Source organism: Lontra canadensis, unplaced genomic scaffold, assembly GCF_010015895.1.
Source record: "Lontra canadensis isolate GAN:19392208 unplaced genomic scaffold, GSC_riverotter_1.0 scaffold20, whole genome shotgun sequence".
In the NCBI taxonomy this organism is placed as follows: Eukaryota; Metazoa; Chordata; class Mammalia; order Carnivora; family Mustelidae; genus Lontra; species Lontra canadensis.
The window spans coordinates 17,904,881-17,930,664 of NW_022631014.1; the positions used below are offsets into that span (position 1 = coordinate 17,904,881).

A 25,784-nucleotide genomic window follows, 5' to 3' on the forward strand; every position below is an offset into this window, starting at 1 on the left:
TGCAGAGCACAGAATCCTTTGGATTAGAAGCATTTTTTTTTTCTTCCAGTTAAGAATCCACTCCAGGGCACCTGGGTGGCTCAGTTGGTTAAGCCACTGCCTTTGGCTCAGGTCATGATCCCAGAGTCCTGGGATCGAGTCCCATAGCGGGGGTGGGGGGGATGGGGGGGTGGGGGGGGAGGGGGGTGGCTTACCTTGCTTTGCGGGGAGTCTGCTTCTCCCTCTCCCTCTTCTTCTCCCCCTGCTTGTGCTCTCTCGCTCTCTCTCTCTCTCTCTCTCTGTGTCAAATAAAATCTTAAAAAAAAAAAAAAAAAGATCAGCTTCAAGTGGATATTACTTCAGTGCACAAGCACTGATTCTTCTCCCCATCGCAGATCCTGGAGACAGGGACCCAGCCTGAGGAGCTTCAAGGCCAACTTCAGGGAACTTCTCATAACACCTGGAGGGATGGCTGTGGGAGGGAGGCTGGTGGAGGTAACACTGGGAAGCCTGTGTCCCCTCCTTTTCCTGGAGCTGCCTCCTTGGGCTAGGAGGGGCTACTCCCAGTCTAATAGACTTGAGACTGTTTGGACTCGGGGTTTCCCCAAAGGAAAGGGCCACAAGAAGGAAGGGAGCCACCAACCCATCTCCCCTCCTGGGAACCGGCTGTGGCATGCTAAGTCTGGGCTCCACTTCCCTCTCCATCTCCCACTCCTAGAATAACTGAAACTTCTTAATATGCCCTATACCTTTGCGTTTCTTGGTCTCTGTCCCACTGAGAAGAAAATTTCATGAGAGCAGAGACCTTGTCTGTGTTAACGTGCCACTAATGATCAGTGACTATAATAGTGTCTGGCATAGTTTGATAAAGAGCATGCGTGAATGCCCCAAAGGACTTTTCCACAGCTCTACCTACGTTGCAAGAAGACTCCCCTGATCGGTGCTCACTAAAATCCCTGTCATCTCAGGACACGGTTCCTGGTGTTGGCGGCCTCCACTCGGTGGTGCACTGGAGCGGGCCCAAACCTCCTGGAGAGCTGCCTGGAGCGTGCCCATCTCTTCTCAGCTTCTCTTGTGGTGCTTGAAATCAGCCACAGTGGGAGAATTTACACTGTGGAAATTGGTAAACACTGCGGATCTTGATCCCCTCCCTCCCCCCCACACACCCGTCCCTGGTTGGTAAACATTTACCAGCACACTACTGCTTCAGGTCTTGGTTCTGCCACTTACAGCCTCTATGATTCAGACAGGTCATATGATCACTGTGTGTCACTCCTCCACAATGTGCAGATCCCATAGTATCTGCCTAATAGGATTGTCTGGAGGATTCATTGTGCATTATCATTCTGTAATGGGTTTAGCACAACATTTGGCTTCTAGTAAATACACAACCCAGTTAGCTATTGCTGCCTAAGAAATCACCCTCGGGATTTAATCGCTAGATATGCATTTATTTTGCTCATGAATTTATAAGATGGCTGGGATTTAGTGAGGACAGCCCATAACTGGAGAGGCACAAAGGCTGGGATCATCTGAAGCCATGCCCACTCATATGTGTGGCCTTTAAGGCTGGCTGTCAGGGATCTTAGCTGGGGCTTGATCAAAACACCTACATATGGTTTTTTCAAGTACTCCAGGCTTCCTCAGAGTCTGGTGACTGGGTTTTCAAGGGTGAGTGTCCCAGGAAACAGGCAGGCAGTAGCTTACCTTGGAAATTACACAGTATCACTTCCTCAACATTGGATTCATGAGAAGCAAGTCACCAAGGCTGGCCCATTCTTCAGGGGAAAGGAATTAGATTCCTCCTTTTAATAAGAAGAGTGTGAAAGAATTTGTGGACATGGGTTGTTTTTTTTTTTTTTTTTTAAGATTTTTATTTATTTATTTGAGAGAGAGAGAGAGTAAAAGAGAGCATCAGAGGGGAGGTCAGAGGGAGAAGCAGACTCCCCATGGAGCTGGGAGCCCGATGTAGGACTCGATTCCAGGACTCTGGGATCGTGACCTGAGCCGAAAGGAGTGGCTTAACCAACTGAGCCACCCAGGTGCTCCTGTGACCATGTTTTTAAACCATCACAACTGTTATTATTGTGGCCCTTAGGATACTCTAGCTTCTCCTGAGTGGATTATCTCACTTCTTAGCCTCTGAGCTCTCTGTGGGAGGGCCGGACTCCATTGGATTCATTAAGACCCCTCTCTCTCGCTGCTCTCCAAGTGAATCTAGGGCCCTGTTTGCTGCAGAGTTCAGTGAATGTGACAGAAGTGAACTTCTTGTAGAGGAACTGGCCCTGAACATTTGTGCTCCCCTGGATGACACCCATGTTGGTCCCACAGAAACTGAGGTGAAGGACTTGGAAAGGGCACAGCCCAGAGAGCAGGTGGTTTTACCTGTGGAACCATGACTCCAACCACCTCTACTCATCCTGGGGTTGTGGGTGATCCTGAGGGTAAGTTTGTGGCTTAAACAGACTCCCTCACAAGCCTGTTGTGGAAAAGGAATGGCAAATCACTGTCTGAAAGTCACTGGGCTCCTGCTATAATTTCCGTCTTGGTCTTAGGTGTCCCGACTGTCAAATGGAAATAAGAAAAGGTCTGTGGGTTGGACATTTGGAATGGATGATCATATTATTTAGAAAGCTGGGCTAGAAGCCAATTTTTCTTCCTTTCTTTCTTTCTTTCTCTCTTTCTTTCTTTCTTTCTTTCTTTCTTTCTTTCTTTCTTTCTTTCTTTTTCTTTTTTTCTTTTTAAAGATTTCACTTGGGTGCCTGGGTGGCTCAGTTGTTAAGCATCTGCCTTCAGCTCAGGTCATGATCCCAGAGTCCTGGGATCGAGCTCCACATGGGGCTCCCTGCTCCGTGGGAAGCCTGCTTCTCTCTCTCCCACTTCCCTTGCTTGTGTTCCCTCTCTCTCTGTGTCTCTCTCTGTCAAATAAATAAATAATCTTAAAATAAATAAATAAAGATTTCACTCATCTATTTGACAGAAAGAGAGAGAGAACCCAAGTAGGCAGAGTAGCAGGCAGACGGAGAGGGAGAAGCAGGGTCCCTGCTGAGCAAGGAGCCCAATGTGGGCCTCAATCCCAGCACCACGAGATCATGACCTGAGTCAAAGGTAGCTGCTTAACTGATTGAGCCACCCAGGCATTCCTAGAAGCCAATTTCTTCTTCTGGAAATGGTTGCCAGGGTCACAAGCTTCTCTCATAGGCAACAGGGGGGGAAAGCAGAGAAAAATCTCTCCCCTTCTGCTATGGATGTAAATCCATCTCACAGTATCTTTTGAGTTCCACAGAACTGGGATCCCAGAAAGAAGCATGCATGTGATGTATGGGATGTTTGGGGAGGACTTCTTCAGGAAAGAAAGACCCAGAAAAACCTCCATTTCAATGCTGGGGGCAGGAAGCAGAGGCTGGACCACAAACTGGGAGGGGCTCAGGGAAATGTGGAGGAGCAGAGCGGTCAGACCCAGGCCCTCAGCCGCCCCATCCCGTATTCCTCAAGGTCCCTATGTGCTACATCTGGGTCAGGAGTTTGGGCAAGACCCTCCAATGCAGCCCCTAAAGGCATCAGGGCCTCCTCCTGTGCTGGTTCCATGACAGGGAACTGGGCTGCCTGTGACCATAGAATGACCCCTGGCTCCGGGCATCAGGCATTTGTAAAATCAGAAGAGTCGTCTAGAGAAGACTTTCCTAACGTGGGGTTCATGAATCTCATGGCCAGCAGGGAATTTCAGAGAAAAAACAGCCTAGGTCTCAATTCCCCCAGAAGAGAACCCTGAGAGAAAGATCTGAATAGAAGTGTTTCACTTGGGACGTGATCCCATGAAGTACCAATGGAGAGAAGGGGAGGTAGGGAAGGGAAGGAAACCACCCCACAGTGTGTGTTGATGTGTGCCTGCTGCTGTGGGCAACTGTGGCTCAGTGTCGCTGGGACCTCTGGGATGCTATGTGCAACATGCCCTGGAGAGCCCCCCACCCTAGTCCGCTCGAGTGAAGATCTGCGTCTGGGGCGTTAACTCCCTGGCACTCCCAGCCTGCCCCGTGTGCCAGTTGAGCACCATCCTGTGACCAGAGAAATACCCCAGGTGGAGTGTCACATGTGTTTGCAGTGAAGCACCATGAGCATGTGTGGGAATTGGGAATGCCATAGGACAACTCGCAATTTGGTTTATGTACATTTCATCAGTGTGAGATAAGTGGGGCGCCTGGGTGGCTCAGTCGGTTAAGCGATTGCCTCTTGATTTCGGCTCAGGTCATGATGTCAGGTTCCTGAGATGGAGCCCTGCGTCAGGTTCCACACTCAACGTGGCATCTGCTCAAGATTCTCTCTCCCTCTCCTTCTCCCCCTCCCCATCTTCATTCAAATAAATAAATACATCTTTCTTTAAAAATGTGAAACAAGTAACCATTTCCATACAAATCTGTTACCTTGCAACAATCATCACAGTTCTATCAGTGCCCCTGTACCAGAACTTATTTGATTCAGCTCATATTTAGTAAAGAGAATGCCATTAACTATAGTTCAACTTGCTAAGATATTTTCTTTTTTTAATTTTATCTATTTATTTGACAGAGAGAGAGAGAGATCACAAGTAGGCAGAGAGGCAGACAGAGGGGGAGGGAGAGAGGGAAGCAGGCTCCCCGCTGAGCAGAGAGCTTGGTGCTGGGCTCAATCCCAGGACCCTGGGATCATAACCTGAGCTGAAGGCAGAGGTTCAACCCACTGAGCCACCCAGGCACCCCTAAGATATTTTCAACCACATTCATGTAATTGTTTACATTCATCATATTTCCATTTTATTGTTACTACACTATGGTAGTGTGGCCCCAAACCATAAAGATGGAACAGTAGTTTAAAAGTAGTTCATTAAGCAAAAGAGGAGTATGGGAAATAGTAACAAAACTCTGCAGTATCAAAGGTGATCATATATGGGATCAAATGTGATCAGGGTAGATGAGTGTGTAGAAGGGGATGATTTTACACAAGTAGAAAATAAAGTGTGAATCAGAAGGACAGATGTAAGGGGCACCTGGGTGGCTCACTGGGTTAAGCCTCTGCCTTCAGCTCAGGTCATGGTCTCAGGGTCCTAGGATCAAGCCCCTCGTCGGGCTCTCTGCTCAGCAGGGAGCCTGATTCCCCCTTGCCTCGCTGCCTACTTGTGATCTCTCCCTCTCTCTCTGTCAAATAAATAAATAAAATTTTTGAAAAAAAAAAAAAAAGAAGGAGGAGGACAGATGTGGGAATGGATCTCTGAAAATAGGATTTTGTTAGCTGGTAATGCATTTCCTCTAGTCCCTGAGGCATTGTCTATTATGAAACTTTGTCTAATAGTGGCATGAGGCCCACTGAGATATTTGCATCATCCTCACCTCAGGCCCTGCAGTCTAGGCAGAAAGCCAATCAAATCCTTCCAGAATGTGGGTGATATCAGGTCTGTGTAATAATGATGCGTTTTGCCACCAAAGACAGAGAAAAGATCAAAACCAGAGAAGCACCCTTAAAGTTGTTGAACTTACAGCAAACACCAACACATGATTCAAACTGTGGCTTGTAAATTAAATCACAGGCTCAGAGCAGAGCAAGATTTAAGCAAAATTACGTGATAAAACAACACTTTCGGGTGTCACATAAAATCAATAGCACATAGTGTGAACGAGCAATTTTTGTCCTGAGTGAGTGCTCCAGACAATTGGCTTTATTGTTGACTAAAACCACTTGTGGCAAGCCTTGTTCATTGTTGACCCAGAATTTATCCTCTCCCTTCTTTCCTGGTAACAGATTCCTGATTTTGATCCATGCACCAACATCTCCCATCTCAGGCAGTTAATTATAAGGAGTCTAAATCAATCACGACCAGCCCATTTCCCACTTTTCCAGCCTCTCTGGCTGCTGTGAGACCACGAAACCAATTCTGGCCAATGAAATATGATGTGAAGTCTGCTGAGGGTACATCTATGAAAGTTTTTGGTTTTGTTTTGAATAAAAAGGGTATACATGCTGGTACCCCACTTCCCCTTCCTCCCCCTCTTCCTAACTTAACCGTGGTCATGATGCCTGGTGCTCAGCCGTCATCTTGCAAATATGAAGCAACCAGCACAAGGTAAATGCTGAGAGAATTCTAGAGACATCGGCACTGACATTACTGAATGTCTGTGGTTGCCTACATCCAGCCTTCCTGTTACCGAAGAGAAGTAAACCATCTATTTTAAAATCACTGTAACTTGGATTCTCTAGTACTGGTAGTTGAAAGCATTCTTAATGAGTGTACCCCTGATGTGTCATCTCTCCACATATTTTCAGAAAAACATGAGGGAGACGTACTCGATGACTCTTTGTTCTATTTATCACCAAATTCCCTTGTAAGATGAGATGAATGAGCTTCTAGCTTCCAGGTAGGGTCAGCTATGGGAACCCCAGCAGAAAAAGGAGAGAGAAGAGCGTGAAAATGGGCATTTAGCCCGTTGGTTCCCTGCCTGTGAGTCTCCCTGTGTTGGGTCCATTCTTTAGCGGTGGGGGTGCTGCTGGGGGTCCTACGGAAGCCAGCCTCCTCTGCTCAGTTCTCGGTTCTGGTGACCATCCCCTTTCCCTTCAGGCCTGTTGATGGTAACAGCTCTTCTGTGTCGTGGCTATTGCAACATCCCCCAAGGTGCTCCTACACCTACATGTTTCTAAACAGTCCTTGTAAACAAGCTTTCCTAAAATCATTCTCTTCTGAGCGTGCCTTTATCTGTTGGTACGCTGACTGATCTACCAGCATCAATCCACAGACTTAAAAGAAAACACACAAACACACACACACAACTTGCATCAGAACACCAACCACACACCACTGTATTCACGAAGACCAGCTGTCAGGCAACAATCTGGCTCCTGATCTCGGTATGTGTGAAAACAAGCAGCAAAAAAGAGTCAATGCACTCCATTCATGGCCTCTCTGTGTCTCTTCAACTACTGTGAAGAGAAATGGACAGCAAGTACAAGACACTTTTGAACAAAGTACATGGGCTAGTGGGGAAAGAAATTCATATGAGGCTCTGAAATAAGAGAAAATAAGGCAAAATACAGCAAATACTGTCTTTGTGGCACTGGCAGCTCTGGGAGGCACGGTCAATATCTTGATCACCCTGAACCTTTGGCTTCAGGGCAAGACTACAACCATTTTTCACATTGAGTTTAAGATATCAAGAATTTGAAGACAGAACTGTGGTGTCAAGTCTCAGCCTTTGAGATGATTCTTTCCCTTACATTTGAAGATTTTCTTCTCTTGGCAGAGAAATAAATCAATATACGGGCAACCACTAGAAAAATTAGAAACAGACTGTAAACTTTCAAATCATCAGACAAAAATACAAACACATGTGTGCGCACACATGCATATCAAAGAAGACAAAAAATACACATGGTAAAACAAAAAACAGAGGAAGCATTAAAATGGAAAACATAACAGAGATAAGATGACAGAATTAAGACTAATATATCAGTTATATCAACAAATGTAAATAGGATAAACCCATCCTTATAACAGAAAAAAGACTCACGTTGAATCATAAAGCAATCTCCTATTGTATGTTGTGTAGAAGAGATGTACCGTTACCAAAATGACTTAGGAAACTTAAAAACCTAAGTTCAAACAAGTTGTACAAGAAAATACTGAGCTGAGCCTGCAATTACCGATGAAAATGTTAAATGAGACTCAAGGAAGCTGAATAGGAGAAAGCAGTATCCACATTAATAATCTAGTTTTTAAAAATCTCTCTATAATAAATCTCTATGGGTTCAAAGTCAAGAATAAGATGTGAGGGACACCTGGGTGGCTCAGTGGGTTGAGCCTCTGCCTGGGCTGAGGTTATGGTCTCAGGGTCCTGGGATCGAGCCCCGCATCGGGCTCTCTGCTCAGCGGGAGACCTATGGGAGGCAGAGAGAGAGGAGGAAGCAGGATCCCCGAAGAGCAGAGAGCCCGATGAGTGGCTTGATCCCAGGACCCCAGGATCAAGACCCGAGCCGAAGGCAGAGACTTTGACCCACTGAGCCACCCAGGCACCCCTATTCACTGTATTTTTGTCCAAAAAATGACATGAAACTCAAAAAGGCAAATAAATATGAGCCAGGAATGTCTTGGAAAAGAAAAGTAACATGGTGGGGCTAGACCTATCAGATGATAAAACCACATTATGAAATTATAATTTGTAAAGCAATTTGGTACCCAGAGATTAAATAGACAACCCAGTGAACCAGAATAGAAAACCAGATAATTTACCCATTTAAGGTAACAATTAAATTAGAAGGAAAATGTAGCTTAAAAACTGAACTAAGTATTTGGGGAAAAAAGAAAGTGGGCACATTATTCCATTCCTTAAGTCAAAATAATTTGAAATGGATAAAGGATTTACATATTTAAAATAGACCTTAAAACTCTAGAGAAAAGAATAGGTGAATTTATAATATTATGATAGGGAATGGAGCACCTAAAACCCAGTCCAATTAAGAAACTGGACTATATAAAAATTTAAAACTTCTGTGTAAAATATACTATAAACCGAGGTAGAAAAGAAAGTGGGAATGAGTGCATCATGAGTGACAGAGAGAAAGGCTCATCTCCTTAGTCCTCAAAGATTTAATCCTATAATCCTATATGAAATATGTAAAGAATATAAACCAGCAGTGGCTTTAAAAAGTCTCAACTTCAGGGCGCCTGGGTGGCTCAGTTGGTTGAGTGACTGCCTTCAGCTCAGGTCATGATCCTCGAGTCCCGCATTGGGCTCCCAGCTCCATGGGGAGTCTGGTTCTCCCTCTGACCTTCTCCCCTCTCATGTTGTCTCTCACTGTCTCTTTCTCTCTCTGAAATAAATAAATAAAATCTAAAAAAAAAATTTTTTTTAAATAAAAAAAGTCTCAACTTCACTCATAACTAGAGAAATGGCAATGAAAACACTAAGGCATCTTCTCTGTTACCCTGTCAGACCAGCAGAGATCAGTACATTTGATCACACCCAGTGCCAGGGAGAATGTTGGGAAACAGGCTCACTCAGATACCCTGGAGAGTTCAATTGGGGCAACTTTTAGGGAGGGTGGTTTGGCAATATCTGTCAAAATCCTTTGACCCAGAATTCACTGCTCAGATTTTTAATCCACAGATCTCCATTCAAAAGTCTTCCAGTTTGGACAAACAAGAGTGTTTAAGACCTGTACTTGAAGACAGTCCCCTTTCTTGGGTTTTGCTTCCCAAGGCCTTAGCTCAGTGGGGCCCAAGCCCCTTCGTGCATCTAAATCCACTGGAGGGCTGCTGGAAGATGGGTTGCCAGGCCCCACTGCAGGAGTTCCTGATTTTTTGGGTCTGGGCAGAACCCAAGAATCTGCATTTCTAACAAGTTCTCTGGTGATCCAGAGGCTGCTGGTCTGGGAGCCACCCCTTTAGTTTGTTGTGGGGACTGTGGGGACTGGTGTGGGTGGAGGGATGGGGGCCTGGAGGGGTGAATTCCTTTGAGGGGAAGAGGAGGAGGCAAGGTGGAAATGAGCAAGACTCACTCCCCAGCATAGGACTGGGGAGAGGAGGAGGTGGTGCCGTGAGCTTTCCAGAGAGGGACCTTTGATCGGCCTAAGGAGACAGGACTTGGGTCCTGTTCCCAGCCTCACCAGACTCCTCCCCCACCTCAACTCTGCAGTTTCGGAGACAGCAGCTATTCTCCGTGAATCCACAGGCATGTGTAAGGAGCCTATTAGCCATAAGCAGACAATACAGACTGACAATCAGAGAACCAGGCTACCTGGGACAGGGAAAGGTGCCCCCATTTCTCAGACAAGGCTCAGAGGTGATGAGATTGGTCTGGAACACTGGACAGTATTCCCACTGAGGGAGGTAGTTCTTGGGTGGACTCAGCTGCTTTCATTTGATGTTGAGAAATAACATCTTTTCAAAATATGGTGCTGGGAAAACTGGATATTCCCATGCAAAAGGGTGAAGTTAGACCCTGACCTTACACCGTATAAAAAAACTAACTAAACGGATCGAAGACCTGAACACAAGAGCGAAAACTGTAAAACTTATGGGTGCAAAATAACATGAATCCTCTTCCATTTAAGAATCATGATGGAATAAAATTCTTACCCATCTCAGAAATCTAAACAGTTGAACCTGACCTTTGAGGCCCTGATATTCCTCATTGGTAAGGAGGTAGGTTGACTTCCTGGTGGAAGGCTGAGACAAAGGGCATTCCTGTCCCAATCACCTCACTCTGATTGCCAAGCCCTCCCTCCCTGCTCCTTTTAGCAAGGTGAAATTTACATACAGGAACCTAAACAAATCTGAAGTGGGGAACTTGAATTTTTACCTCTGTATGTACCAACCACTGCCCAGATCAAGATATAGAACATCTCCAGCATCCCAGAAGACTCTGTTATGGCTCTTCCCCTTGAATACCCACAAAGGTAATGTTATCTATCTAGTTCCACTGTTTAAACTTATACAAAAAATAGAATTACAGTTACTGCTCTTTTGTGTTTGCTTTCTTTTAATCAATATGTTTTGTTTTGTTTTGTTTTTAAGATTTTATTTGAGAGGGAGAGAGTGGGAGAGAGAGAGAAAGCCTGCACACCCATGACTTGGGGGAGGGGCACACGAGAAGCAGACTCTGGGGGTGAGAGGGGTCAGGGGGGAGGCAGTGCTCCATCCCAGGACCCTAGGATCACGACCTGAGTGGAAGGCAGACACTTAACCAACTGAGCCACCCAGGCACCCCTAATCAATATAATGTTTTAAAGATTTCATCCTGTCCTGGCAAGGGTCAAGCATTTGTTCTTTTTTGTTGCTGTGTAACATTCCATTGCAGGATAAATCAGTTTGTTTCCATTCATCCATTGGACATCTTGGTTGTTTCCAATTCTAGGTTGTCATGAATAAAGCTACTACCATACAATTTTTGTGTCTTTTGGAGGGCATAAGCACTTTGTTTCCCTCTTGGGAATACACTCTTAAATAGAATTAGATGATCATAGAGCTTACCTATGTTCAGCCTTACTAGGTACTGTCACATTATTTTCCAAAGTGATTGCATCAACTCACCCACCAAAAATGCATGACAGATCTGGTTAATTCTCAATCTTCCACATTTGGCATTCCTCTTTTAATTTTAGTTTTTCAGATGGGATCATTCCTTTTTAAGCTTGAAAATATTTATTTAAAACTAGTAATAGTTTTATTTACCTAAAATGGGTGGTCCAGGGATGCTGAATGTTTGAGAAATTTTCTGGACTCTTGTTAAGTATTCAGAAATTCCCTGAGGGTTTGTGGGTGTGTTTCTGCCTATGTATGTGCCATAGTCACAGATGGATGCTGCTCCAGACCCCACCCTCCTTGCCTTGGAACAGACCCTTCATTTCTCCATGAACAGGAAGAGCTTAGTCGGGATCCCAGAGGGAGATGTTTCCCATCACCAACAACATCTGGGGAACATCTGGTAAGCCCATCCCAGGACAGGGAGACACTTTGCTGGAGAAAACACATCACTTATTTGATTATTTTTATTCTCCTATATTTTCTCTTTTTCTCTTCTTCCCTTCCTGCCCCCCAAACCCCACCAATCATTGGGCTCCCTGCTCTAAGCCCCCACTCCAGCCCTTGCCAACTCCCTGCCCTGGTCTCTGTCCCATCTAGTTTTCCCAGTACACTGGCCAGCAGAATGCAAACCTAGGCAGCGTGAGACACCCGCATTAACTCCAGTGGTCAATCCTGCCCAGATGATTAGCAGTGACTTCTAGAAAGTAACTCAAGGAATGTTGAAGCTGGTGGGGTTCTCTGGTCCAATGCCTCCATTTTACACATTGGAAGAGTTAAGTCCAGAGAGAGAGAGGAGACAACTAGAATTTCACTGTACTCTAAGTCATAGAAACTCCCTTCTCCTGGGGACCTGACCCGAGGATTTGAGGCAGGAAGGAGGCAGCAGTGGAAGAAAGGATTCCTTGGAACCAAAACGGTCTGCAACTAGCAGTTACAGGGAGGACAGGGCTGAATGTCTGAGGGGGTGGTGGTGGGTGGGTGGCCACCTGCCATCATAGCCCTAAGGGCTGAGTCACCTCTAACAACACCCAGCTCTGGAGCCTTTAAACTCCCTCTTGAGCTGTCTTAGCCACACCCGTGGCTTCAATGTACCGCTGTATGCTGATGACCCTTCCATCTCCACTTCCAGCCCTGCACACTCCTAGAGCCCCAGCTCCCTGTATACATTTACTAAGTATACTTAATGTATTCAACAGGTTCTTACCAAGCACTGAGGAGAGTCAGACACAGCCCCTGGCTTCCCACCACTCCCAGACAATGCAAGGAAATGCACAAGTAAACCACACAACTGAGTGCGAGGTAAGTACAGGCTGGAGATGAGCATCTTGGGAAGTCTGAATCAGGATGAGGAGGACACAGTCCCCAAAACAAGCCTTGGCCAAGGGACTGGAGTGGATATCAAGAGGTGTGGGTGGGAGTGCAGAGAGAAGGCTGGAAGAAACTTAATGAGATTTAGAACAGAATAACTCACATGTAAATTAAAGCTACATGCAGCTGTACCAATATTACATGTATAGAGTATAAATAAAAAGACACGTATACGTATTACAGACACTGAAATGGAACAGGGGAGTCGGGGGTGGGAGCACAAGGAGAGCGTGGTAAGGCTGCAAAGGTGGAGAAGGGCCAGATTATTTGGGCTTTGTAGGCCCCATAGACTTGAGACTTCATATTGAGGACACTGGGAAGTCACTGAAAGCTTGGCTCCAGCTGCCAGATACCTGTCCCTACAGGTCCCCCAGACATACACACTCCATATATACAGCAAGGGCAAGAGCTGTAGCTTCCTCCAACCTGCTTTCCTCCTATTTTTCTTCCCTGGAAAGGTGAAGGGCAGGCAGACCCCTTCTGGCTGGCTCTACATAAGCACCTGTGGCTCAAGGGGCCCTCACCATCATCTCCAGCCCAGAGCCATCCATGCTGGAGAGGTCACCCCCACCCCCCTCCTGGGGGAAGGTAGAAAGGAATCCTGAGGGTTGGGCTAGTCAGTGACAGCATTCATCTAGGACAGTCAGAGAAAAACCCAGAATGCAGCGGGAGCAGGACTGGGAGGGGGAGGGTCAAGCTCCCACGAAGGCTCCCTGGAGGAGGCAGCACAAGTTGAGACCTTAAAGGCGATGAGATTCTGGTAAGCAGCGAAAAGGCAGACAGGCATTCCAGGCGAGAGGAAAGCTGTGTAGCAAAGGCGTGAAGGTAGAAACGCTCAAGGGACATGTGTGCTGGGTAAGGTCTGATCTGAGGTTGGGGAGAAGGGCAGAGGATGGTCTCCTGGCCAGGGATTGCTGCCGGGGCATGCACACACTTTCCCCTGTGCAGTAATCAGGGAGAACTGGCCCCTAGTCAGGAAAGGCCTTGGCGGGAGCAGAGAAGGCAGTGAGCCATTTTAAGTGGCCAGGGTGTCTGGCTTGGAAGACATCTCTCTCTCTCTTTTTTTAGGAGGTATAGGGAGGGAGTGGGTAGGGGGAAGCTGTTTCCAGGAACTCCCAGCTCAGGGCTTCTGCAGGGTCTCTGACCTGTGGGCAGAGGTGAAGGTCAGGCCCACAGATGACCTCCCCCCGCCCCGTCCCCCTTTCTCTCTGCCCAGGTTCCTCTCCAGTCACAGTTTATTTTTCAGGCGGATCTGGGGGTGGGTGGTAAGGAGCGCGCAGAGGAAGGACGTTTAGATTGGATGATAGCAACTGGGGGTGAAAGCCTAGAGGAGGCCTCGGCTCTGCCACCGTCGCCGGGTCGTCTTCCGGACGCTCCGCCCTGCTCCGGGTCTCAGTCTACCCATCCGCGAACGGGGGCCGTGTTGCGATGTGGGGGATTTCTTCGACCCCGCTCTGCCGGTTGGGAGCGTCGGCGACTTCAAGAAACTGCGGGAGGGGGACGGGCGAGGGCGACTGAGGGCGCAGGATAGTCCCGGCGCCCGCGCGGGGTCAGAGTCCGCGGGGAGGCCCCACTGGCCGCTTCGCCGGGCTCGGGGCGGGGGGAGGTGGCGCCTCCGGGGCGGGGCCGCCGGGCGGCCTGGCGGGAGGCCGGGCGTGCGTCAGCTCTGCGAGCCCCGGAGTTTTCCACTGACGAGGAGGGCGGAGCGGCGGGCGGGGCCGGGCGCAGCCAGTCTCCCGCCGCCGCCGCCGCTGCCGGACGCGCAGAGGCAGAGAGGCGGCTGGGCCGACGGCTGCCCGGCCGAGCGCATACGGGGTCGCGGCGCGGGGGGCGTACCCGGCCGGGACGCGGGTCGCATCGGTGTCCCGGGCGAGCTCCCGGATCGCAGGTGAGCGCCGAGGGGCTGCGGGCCCGGCGGACCGGGACCTTGGGGAGGGGGCGTCCCGTGCGGGGGGCTGCGCCCCTCCGGCCCCTGCCACTTGCCCCTTCAGCCCGGGCGCCGGGGCGGGGACGGCCCCGCTCGGCCCCTGCCTGCGCGCGGCCGGCTGGCGTCCGGGGAGGGGAGGCGGAGAGTAGAGAGTGGCAGGTTTTCCGCTCCCCTCCCCCGCGCCGCCGCCGGTACCCCCCAGAAGTCGCGGCGCCCCGAGCCCGGTGCGGGTGGCGGCCGGGCGGAGATTGGCGCCGGTGGCGGGGTCACCGAGTGCGCGCGTCCACAGGAGTTTCCTTTTGACCCAGTTGCCTGAGAACTTTTCAGAAGTTTCTCGCGTGGCCGGAGCAGGTGACATTTGTCGCCTTCCTCCTCGGGCTCCCCCCTCACCGGGGGCAGGCGCCGGGGCTGGGGCGCGGGGCTGGCGCCCCCGGCCGGCGGGGGTCAGGGAGGGAGTGGAGGGAAGATCGTGGAGGAGTGAGGCTTAGTGAGTCACGGACACGGGCAGGAGGGAGGGAGGAGGGATTGTGTCGTACGCTCACCTGTTTGTCAGTCACCGTCACACGCAGAGGCCGTCGCTGTGAGTCACGGGCACAGCAGCCCCACCGGACACCCGCGGGCACACGTAGGCTCTCTCCCACGCACTTCTCCCCTCTGCAGCACGTACTTCCTCCCGGTCCTCAGTTTCCCCTCCCTGGGGACCCTTCCACAGACTCGCACCCTTGGATGTCCCCACCACAGCAGCCCTCACACACTTAGTCACTCCAGCTCTCTGGCACAGTCACGCACATAGCCTACACTCTTGACACTGGAGGAGCCCTCCCCGGCTCCACTGCCCACCCCACACCTCCACTCAGATGTCTCACAGTCCTCTGGAGCAGGCCGCCTCCGCTGGCCCCCCAGTCCTTGACATCACCACCCTCTTCCGTCTCCACATCCGGTGGTCGGCAAGCCTAGTCCCCTTTCTCCTTTGCCTTCCCTGTCCTGTCATCACTCACCTAACCCTGGCCCGGGGCCAACTAGTCACACCCCCCTCGGGTCGGGGATGGAGCCATCTTTTTAAAATGCAAATCTGGTATTGTCACTCCCTACTTAAACCCTTCTGTGGCTTCCAGTGCCCTCAGGCTAAAGCCTGCCCTGTCAGCCCTGGCTCTCGAAACCTGTCCCAGGATGCACCTCCCCCTCACCATTCTGGCTCGATTTCTCCTGCTGTGCCCCCTCTGGAACTTTCTACCTCCCTTCCTCCTAGAGATTCTTTTTACCCTCAGCTTTCCCCCCTCCTTTCCCACCCCTCCCACCTGCCATCCCAGCACTCACCAAGGTTTTGTAACTATACTCCTTGCTCCTAAATTCAGAGCCCCAAGAGTGCAACCCTAGTGTGGGTCTTGCTCCCTGTCCGCCCAAGTGCCTGACACAGTGCTTGGCATGCTGGCAGAGCTCCATATTTGTTGAATGAATGAGAATGAAGGAGGCCTTGCTTAGCTGGAGGAAGCAGTTGCTGTCAGGTGCAATTTCCCTTCTGCAGGAGCAGTTGGCCTCCTGTAGGCAGCAAACATTTGGCACCTACCCAGTGCCAAGCCTTGGAGGCCAAGGCTGAGGAACTGTGCCCTCCCCCAGGATCACTTTCTGAGAGATGGGGGGATGGGGTATGCTAAGGCTTCCTGTCTGCCCTCTCTGTGCTTCTGCCCAGAGTGTTATTCTAGCCAATGCCAGTGGGGGCCAGAGGTACTCAGAGGTGTCTTTTCCTTGTCCCAGGAAGTAGTTCCTGAGAGTCTGGAGTCATGTGACCCCAGGTGTTGGGGGGAGCTGGCCTGACCAGGGCCTGGGGATCTGAGGTTAAAGGACACATTCTTCAGATTCCCGGAGGAGGATGGACGCATCTGAAGGTGCTCGCTCCCCAGTATCAGCTCTGGTAGGGAGCTGGGACATGAGGACTGCTGAGCTGCAGAAAGGAGTTGATGTGATTTCCCAGAGGCCTTGAGATATTCCCCTGGCCACCAGAGAGCCTTTGTTTGCCTGGTGCACCAGGGTGAGGGGACCTTCCTGGGATTCACAGTGTGGCCTGAGTGTATAGACAGTTGGGAGTAGTAGAGTGGGGACGTCTCACCCCTTCATCCTAGCCATCCTACTCCTGTGTGTAGTGACAGGAGGGTGGCCTGATCTCAGGGCCCAGGCAGATCCCGGAAGAAGCCTCGCTCTCTTTGATTCAGGGCTTGTCTCTGGGGCTCCTCTGGGGTGTGTGTGGCATTTCTGTCTGAGCCAACTCTTGGGAATTGCTTTTCCTTCCTCCAGGACCCTAGGAGGGGGCCGTGTTCACCCTGGGAACAGAGCCATGGTTGGGATTTTGATTCCTGGGTAGCTGCTGAGGGCCCCTCCCCCCTCCTCTGACTCACTGTCTGACACTTTTCTTGGACTCTTTCACTATCTTTCATTCCTTTTTCTGACTTGGCCTGTCCTTGTCTCTGGCTGAGTCTTTTTCTCATCTCCTGCCTCTGCCTCTCTTGGCCTCTGAATTCCCAGGTGGGACAGAGAAGCACAAGACCCAAGGGCTGCTCCTTCTTCTCCCTCCACCCCAGAGGAGTATCAGGGAAGAGCTAAGTTCTCGTTATACTCTAGGTCTGCAGATCCTGCTGGGGTTCACCACTAGAACCTGCAGCATGGCTGTAGCTTCCCTGTGTCCCTGTTTTTCCTGACATTTATAACACCTTCACCTTAAATTCCCATTCTGTAGACATGCCCGAGGCAGAGCCAGGGTGTCTGGCTTAAATCTGCTTGCTTGGTATCTGTTTGTTTACTTCTGGGGAACAGGGTGTCTCCTGAGATGCGTATGTTGGCATCTGAGCGCAGCCTGAGCTTCCTACCCTCAGAGCCACCCCCTCCTATGGCTCCAGTGCAGGCAGATCTCTGGTCTACACGTGTGTACCCCCAGACTAACTGACAGGATCAGGAAGTCGCACTGAGGTCCACCTCTGCTGGTCTTTAGGTGCCTTCTCTATGCCAGACTCTGCTCTAAGCTTGGGTACAGGGATGGCCAGGCAGAGAGGCCCCCTCCGCCTGATCTAAGGGAAAGACAGCGAGGCCGCAGCAAGACTTTGAGAGAAGGGTGGGGGTAGGGGATTCCCAGAGCCCGTGGGAGCCCAGAGAGGCAGTAGTCAAGAGTGAGAAATAGGGGTTTCAGGGAGGCCCTCTTGGAAATGACTGTTAGAGTAGGCTGAGTTCCAGCTTGTGCAAAGGCCAGGAGGCGGGCAGGTCATGGCAATTAGGGGAACTGCAAGTTCAGCTGGAATATAGTGAGGGAAAGGGGGAGGCAGCAGCCAGGCCTGCTGCAGCCTCTCTCGGAATTCTAGGCTTGATCCTAAGGCCCAGCTTTCCTAAGCATGGGGATGGCAAGCAGAGATCTTTAGGAAGACCACTCTGGCTGCAGGGGGACAGCAGGAGCAGAGGCAGGGTACATTGACAGTAGCAGTGGGGACAGAGACATAAGGTAATAAAATTGAAGGAGCCATGCATGAATGCGTAAAGCATATGAATTCTATGTGCACAGCTAGATGAGTTTTTAGTGTTTAGACATTCGTGGAACCACCAGCCAGGTAACACAGAACATTTCAAGAAACCCACTCACCCAGCAATGTGAAGTTCCCAGGCTCCCCCCTCAACCGCTGTCCCCAGTGCATATCAAACTCCCGCCCCTCCCATTCTGACTTGTATCATCACTGACTGGGTTTACGTTTCCTTGAATTTCATTCACATGTATTCTTGCATCTGGCTGCTTTCATTCCACATGACATCACTGAGATTCACATGTTGTATCCAGGAGCTCTGTTTTCCCACAGTGTAGAATGCCATGTTCACTCAGCACTTACCACTGTCCTAAGAACTTGACATGTATTGATTCTTGTAAACCTCCCAACCCTGTGAGGTTTTAAGACAAAGAATTGGAGACACCGCGAGCTTAAGGACCTTGACTGGGGTCACGCAGCTGAGTAATAGCCAAACCAGGGTTCCAGTGCAGGCAGTCTGGTTCTGGAGCCAAGGTTCTTAATCCTATGCTGATGGCCTCCCTAGTCCCCACTGTCTCTGCCTAGCCTTGTGTGCATTAAATGAGCTAGTGTATGCTTGCAGGACTGGGGGCCTGGATGTGGCCCGAGGGAGAGGGAGGAAGGAGTTGTTGAGGATGGCTGCAGGTTTCTGGCTTGAGTAACTGGGTGGGTGGCAGTGCCGTTACTAAGATAGGGAACACAGGAAGAGGAACAGATGGCATAGGTTGGGGGTGGGGAAGAGACAAGGGTTTCGATTTGGGGCCTATGGAATTTTATGTTTCTTAGGGACAGCCAGGCAGAGATACAGAGTGGGCATTTGGTTTTGGCGGTGGGTGGGCCTTGGGCTTGGGCGTGTGATGAGGCATTCAGCACCCTATGGACAGCATCTGAAGTTTGGGAGAGGATGGGGTCTCCCCACAGGGCTGGTAGGGGCAGGGTATGTGTGTGTGGCTTGGCGGTGTGTGTTTGTGTTTGTCTCTGGGGTCTGCACGTGTGTACATGTGTGTGCGCCTGGCTCTGGGTCATGAGTTCCCCCAACTCCTAGGAGAGGCTGCAGGTCAGCTGGGAGCTGGGTTGTTTTTGTTTGTGGTTTGGGGGGGGTTGCGGGTGCCAAGCCTGAGAAACTACCCGCTGAGAAGTCCCCGGAAGCACCTGTGCGTTCTCTTCCCCTGGCCCAGTGTGAAGGGTTAGCAAGGAGGGGAGTTTCTCTTGCTTCTCTCTTGTCCGTGGGGAGAGGCTGTGCTCAGGATGAATTTTATCCAGTAAGTCTACTGACTGCGCACCTTCTATCTAGCTCTAGGATCCAGAGACTCTGTCCTAGGCTTGGCAAAGGGGGACAAGGGTGTTTAGAAAGGACACCTGAGGAGAGGAGATGGCCAGCCTTCTGGTTGGTTTTTCCTGTTCTCATTTCCTGTGATGGTAGTGGGGGAGGGGCTCCCCAGCACTAGGGCCTCTGCACCGTTTCCCCTTCCTCCTGGTGACCTCCTGGGGCCCAGACCTGAGCCCTGTAGGACACAGAGAGACAAGGTAGTTCAGCCCTTAGGACTGAGTCTTTTGGGGATTTCCAGGGATAGTGGAGGCATTTAGGGGTGGGAGCCCCAATTCCACTCCCCTTAGCCGAGGCCAGCCAGGCTGTGGGAGGCTCCGGTTGCCCTGCTCCAAGGGCTGAGACCCTTAAAGGGGAGACACAGTAAGCTGTGTCCTAAGGTACCCCCAAGTCACCAAGCTACAAACAGGAGACACTGGGATGTCATCTTGATTGGTCGGTTTCACTAAGAGTTGTTGTCGGGGTGTGTGTGTGTGTGTGTGTGTGTGTGTGTGTGTAGAGGAAAAAAATAATTTTCCATAGGAAGTTAATTCAAACAAACAGAGCTAGATGTTGGAGTCGAGGCAAGATGTAGATGCATTTTTAAGATCAAACAGGAGTTGTTAGAGACACATGAAGCACAGCCAGGCCTGGAAGCAGGGGACTTCTGTGGGGTGGGGGTTTCTGAGGGAAAGTCTGAGTGGCTCTGTCACGGGAGAGGAGGGGCTCTGGAAAGTCCTGTGTCTGGGAATCGGGGCCAGTGTCGAAGGCAGCCTGTTTCCCGGAGTGCCCTGGTCAGCCTGGCCCCAGAGACAGAGGAGAGAGGGAGAGAGTGTGTGTGTGTGTGTGTGTGTGTGCGCGCGCACCCACCCATAAGGTGGTGTATCTGTGGGGGTGTTTGGGGGTGGTGGTGGAGGAGGAGGGGGAAGGAGAGCCACCGTACAGGGCTGTGCAGGCTGCGGCAGACGGCCTCACACACACAAAGGCACACAGATGCGAGCTGTGTGAATCACCCAGCCAGTGAGTCAGCCCCCAGGATTCCTGTCGGGGAATGAACGAGGCCCGGCTGAGGTCTGTTGGTCCATCTGTTGGTCTGGTGAATGCATGTGTGTAGGTGGGTTGTAGGAGGTAGTGGGGAAGGTTCCCAGTGGTGTCCTAGGAAGGCTTTTGGGCAGAGATGGTGGGAATCTGCAAGTGCCCGGAGGAGGGTTTGGACCTCGGTACTCTGCCCGAGGCAGGAAGCCTTTCGAAGCCGTCCCCCTGCATGCAGAGCCAAGGAGGAGGCCTGGGACACCTTGAAGGGTAGGGGAGTTGATCGAGACTGAGCAGCCGCCGCCTGTCTGCAGGCCTGCCATCCAGAGGTTTCTCCTTTCCACTCCAGGCTGTCAGTGTGCGGACCCCAGAGTACCCCCTGCTCCACCATGACCGGGCCCCTGAAGAGGAAGTTTGACCAGCTGGATGAGGACGACTCCTCCCTCTGCTCCTCCTCCTCCTCTTTTTCCTCCTCGGGCCGCCGTTCTCGCTCCTGCTCTCCAAGCTCGTCAGTCTCCCTAGCCTGGGATTCCGATGAGGAGGGCCCCTGGCATCAATCGCCTTTGCCTGACCGTGACTTCTGTGGCCCCCGGAGTTTTCCCCGTGAGTCCCCCTCTCCTGGGAACCACCACACCCCTCCTTCCTTCCTGAAGATGAAATTGGGAGGCCTCTGACAAAGCCATTTTGGCCTCTGGAGGTCGTGTCCCAATGGCTTTGGCTCTCCACCTTGGCCACTTCCCGTAATACAGTGGTCACTGAGGAATGCCCACTGTCCAGAGGCACCTGGGCCCGGCTTGATTCACCTTCAACCTCAGGACTCCCTGCTTAGAAGTCCTGCAGGTCAGGACGGAGCTCCTCAGAGTGGCCCTGGGGCCCTCTGGCTCCAACTCCTCCCTTACGTTCCAGTTTCATTTCTCCAGCTTGCACACCCTGTCCTACCAACTGAACCACTAGAGTCCCACGCCCCACACTCTACTGCGGGGCCTGTCAGGCCGGTCCCTCTCTGTCAAAATGCCTTTTGGCTTTGCCTGAACATAGTGGAAAGGTTTCATCCCCAGTTACTTTTCAAGCTGGCGTCATTCTGATTTCAAAATGACAAAGAGCCCTAAAGCAGTATTCCTCGATTTTATTCTCCGTTATTGCTGCCCCCAACACCAGGGAACTTTTTTAGACATATTTTTCCTAATTATAACTGCAGTGACATTTTAATCCCTGGGTATGTCTTTGTTTATGTACTAATAAATGTATCTGTGTATTATACATAGAAAAAGAGTATGATTTTTAGCACATAAAACCTAACAGTATGTTGACTAAACTGGATTTATTCTGGCAATATAAGAATGGTTTAATATTTATAAAATCCAGTCTTAGAGTTTACCCAATGACTTTGTCAGAGGAAGAAAAATGAGAGCCACTGTGGATGCTGAAAAACACTTGATAAAATATCATGTTCCTTCTAGATAAGGCCCTTGGTAAAATAGTAATAAGTGAATTCTACCTTAAGTGATTAAAAATATGTGTCTCAGCCCAAAAGCTGGCATTCCTGTCGGTGAGAACATACTGTAAGCTGTCCCACTAAGGAACAAGATGAGGATGCTGTCACCACTAGTAGTTAACATTGTTCAGTAAGTGCTACCCAGTTCAGTTTGCAGAGAGAATAAGAATTCTATGTATTGGATTGGGACAGGCAAAATCGTTAAGTTGAAATACATGCAGTCACCAGTATTCAGTTCTAAGGCAACTACTTATGGTTCAATTAAAAGCAGTAGTATACCAATATTTGTATAGAATATACCAAATATAGCTTACTAATCAATATACAATCCATAACTTAGGCAGTTCCAGATAAGAGCCTTTCTAAGCCTGTTGCAAAATGCAAGAAACTCAAGGAAAAGGTCAATATATTTTTAATTACATGGCCTTAGAAGTTATTTTGTAAAATGCCTTGAACAAAAATAAAAGACCAAAATATTTGCAGATAGCTTAGACAGGTGATCAGTGTCTTTAATATCATATATAAAGAGTTCCTACAAATGAATAAAAAAAAAAACTATAGAAAACTGCCTAAGGAACCTATAAATGGCTAATAAAGATGACAGAGGTGTTTAATCTAACAGTCTCATTTGGACTGGTAAGTAATAGTAAGGAGGGGCATTCAATTTTACCAGCTCTAATCCCAGCCAGGCTGGTTCCTAAATTCAGATCCATTTCTTGGGGTGGGAGGTCACAGCAGGACATGAGAGGAAAGGTCATTCAGTACCATCTTCCTGGAGGTTTGCTGAGCCTCACAGAGAACTAATGTCCTATCCCTTCCCTCTGTGCCTTCCAGCCCTGTCCATCCTGAAGCGGGCTCCCCGGAAGCGGCCAGGCCGTGTCGCCTTTGATGGTATCACTGTCTTCTACTTTCCACGGTGCCAGGGCTTCACCAGTGTGCCCAGCCGTGGTGGCTGCACTCTGGGTATGGCCTCCCGCCACAGTGCCTGCCGCCGCTTTTCCTTGGCTGAGTTCACCCAGGAGCAAGCCCGGGCACGGCGTGAGAAGCTGCGCCTACGCTTGAAGGAGGAGAAGCTGGAGGCGCTCCGGTGGAAGGTAGGGGAGACCCCTCTCCTTTGCAGGGGCCCTTGGCTGGCTTCTGAAGTCCTAGCCTTAGAGGGGAGGGGCTTCTAGGATGGGAGCCAGTATGCTCATTATGTATTTAGGGAAAGAGGCCTTTGGGGCCAGTATTGCTCCATCAGGGCCTGTTACCTGGATGATCTGCAGACAGAGTGGGGTGTGGAAGGGCCTGTGTTTGCTGTAGTGGCTGGGGGCATGGTGCCTGAAGCTGTCTGACCTTGCCATGTGAGGGATGGGTAGTTGATGTGACATTGGGGGTGGGGTGTCAGGCTGGCTGTGGAGGGAGGCTGGGGGCTTGTCCAGGAACTGGGGAAATGACAGGAACAGGAAATCTCTTTGCCAATGCCCCAAGGGCAGTGTTGTTGGCCTTCGCATTCACTGTGGTATCCATGGTGCTCAGCCCAGAATAAGCCTGTGGGGAACATTTGTCCAGTGACTGGTGGCGGTGGGGGCCAAGACCCCTGTCTGTCTCTCACATCCTTCCTCTCTGCTGTGGTACAGCTTGCGGAGACCGGGGTGCCTGAGACGGAGGCTAGCCTGCCACTCACAGTGGACGCCATTGATGACGCCTCTGTGGAAGAGGACTTGGCCGTGGCCGTGGCAGGTGGCCGGTTGGAGGAGATGACCTTCCTACAGCCCTACCCAGCCCGGCGACGGCGGGCTCTGCTGCGGGCTGCTGGGGTGCGGAGGATCGATCGCGAGGAGAAGCGGGAGCTGCAGGCTCTGCGCCAGTCCCGAGAGGACTGTGGCTGTCGTTGTGATCGGGTCTGTGACCCCGAGACCTGCAGCTGCAGTCTGGCAGGCATCAAGTGCCAGGTACGGGCTGGGAGTAGAACCGGAGCTCAGGGGCTTCTCTGGGCTCCACAGGATCCTCACTCATGCTCTGTTCTCTCTGCAGATGGACCACACTGCGTTCCCCTGCGGCTGCTGCAGGGAGGGCTGCGAGAACCCCAAGGGCCGTGTAGAATTTAATCAGGCCCGCGTGCAGACCCATTTCCTCCACACCCTCACCCGCCTGCAGCTGGAGCAGGGGGCCGAGAGCCTGGGGGAGCTGGAGGCGCCCAGCCAGGACAGCCCAGCCAGCCCTGGTGAGCAGGTCCTGGTCCCCGCTTTCCCGCTGGCCAAGCCCCCCGTGAGCAGCGAGCTGGGAGACAACAGCTGTAGCAGCGAAATGACCGACTCCTCCACAGCTTCGGGCACCAGCGAGGCCCCGAGCGGCACCGCCCACCCAGCCCTGCCTGGCCCTGGCTTCCAGCCCGACATGGATGATGATAGCCTGGCCCGGGTCCTAAGTCTCAGTGACTCTGACCTGGGAGGGGAAGAGGAGGAGGAAGAGGAAGGGGGAGTGGGGAGCCTGGACAACCTCAGCTGCTTCCACCCAGCTGATATCTTTGGTACTGGTGAGCCCGGTGGCCTGGCCAGCTGGACCCACAGCTATTCTAGCTCTAGCCTCACGTTAGGCATCCTGGATGAAAACGCCAACCTGGATGCCAGCTTCTTCCTGAACAGTAGCCTTGAAGGGTTGGGAGAAGGCAGCTTCTCTGGTGCCTCAGTGCTGCCCAGCTCAGATGCTGGCCAGAGCAACTCTGTGGACCTCAGCTTGTCTTCCTGCGACTCCTTCGAGCTGCTCCAGGCCCTGCCAGACTATAGTCTGGGGCCTCACTACACCTCCCGGAAGGTGTCTGACAGCCTGGACAACCCGGAGGCCCCCTTCTTCCCCCTGCCAACCTTTTCTCCAGCAGGGGACACCGGCGCTTGCCTCCTGGAGTCCCTTGTGGGCCTGGCGGACTCAGCCACTGAGGCCCCGGCACCCTTCATGGACAGCCAGTTGTTTGAGGACCCGGCCCCAGTGCCCCTGGTGGAGCCGGTGCCTGTGTGAGGACTAGGGGACCTTTTCGTGGTCCCAAGAGCCCTATTGCTGCTTTGTTGTAATCTGGGGGCTCCCTGAGGTCTGTATGTTAAGGATTTTCCCGTTGGCTGGCTCATCCATGCGGGCACTCCTGAGTTTTGTGCAACACTTTGGATTGACTTATTTATTTTTGTAACTTCTTCTGTGCTGAAGAGAGGGCAGGGAGGGGGCTTTCCCTGTCAGCCACTTGGCCCCCCCACCACACCACACACCCCCGCACACACAGAGCCCACACAGTCTCTTCTTCCACTTTCCATGGTGTGTGCCAGGAACAGGAGGAAATATGGCTCCCCTGGAGCTTTGCAGACCCCTTTCCGGTCTCATGTGATGTTCTTTAGCCTGAACAAGACAGGGCTGAAATCTGCCACTTCTAATGGCTTCTCCTGCCACCCTGAGCCTCAGACCCACGGGTGGCTATATTTTGTGGACTGTGAAGACTATAATTTATTTCCATAATTTATTTGGAGACTAGAAGGCGTAGGCTTCTCCCCTCTGGCCGGTGGGCAGCGCTGGAGTTGGGGTAGGGCACAGACCCCTGCGAGTCCCTTCTGCCTTGTTGTGCATCCCCTACCCTGCCTGGGCTTTGGTACAAACCAGGTGTGGATTGGGTGCCTATAGTCTACTGCAGCAGCAGCCTGGCTATGAGAGGCAAGTGGCTGGGGACAGCGTCTAGGTAGGAGGTTAGGCTGGGCTGCGCTGGGCTGGCCAGGCCAACCGTGACCAAAACCTGCTTCTGCCCCCACACAGCCCCCTCTGCTTCCTGTCCTCTGCCTCATGGTCTTCCTCCCCAAAGGCCACAGGCTTTATTCTGGGCCCACTAATGTAGAAGGGAAGCAGGAAGCCCAGAGAGGGCGAGGGACTAGCCTCGGGGCCCACAGCACACTCCTGACGACTATCTCAGGGCTTTCTGGGCACTGCATGTCAGCCCCAGCCACCTGCCCATGCCCTAAAGCCGGTTGGCTCAGGTGAGGAGTGGCCCTTTTGGCTTTTATGCCCTTTGTTTGCTGATGTTGAGTTTTGCATCCTAATTTCTGTATCGTCCTTGAGTGTCAGAACTATAATTT

The 25,784-nt window shown here is 51.2% G+C and overlaps 1 protein-coding gene across 2 annotated transcripts; it reads left to right on the forward strand.

The window, feature by feature from the left end:
• The first annotated feature begins 14,151 nt into the window (after positions 1–14,151).
• On the forward strand, positions 14,152–24,920 carry CSRNP1 (cysteine and serine rich nuclear protein 1). Of its 2 annotated transcripts, XM_032861150.1 has the most exons (5): positions 14,152–14,282; positions 20,548–20,801; positions 22,528–22,787; positions 23,313–23,627; positions 23,710–24,920. In XM_032861150.1, the coding sequence occupies exons 2-5, from the start codon at positions 20,588–20,590 to the stop codon at positions 24,688–24,690; spliced, it is 1,770 nt and encodes a 589-aa protein (XP_032717041.1). In that variant the 5' UTR covers positions 14,152–14,282; positions 20,548–20,587; the 3' UTR covers positions 24,691–24,920. The 2 variants fall into 2 exon arrangements, with proteins under 2 accessions (XP_032717041.1, XP_032717042.1); XM_032861151.1 differs by lacking the exons at positions 14,152–14,282; positions 20,548–20,801 and adding an exon at positions 21,424–21,823.
• The last annotated feature ends 864 nt before the right edge of the window (positions 24,921–25,784 follow it).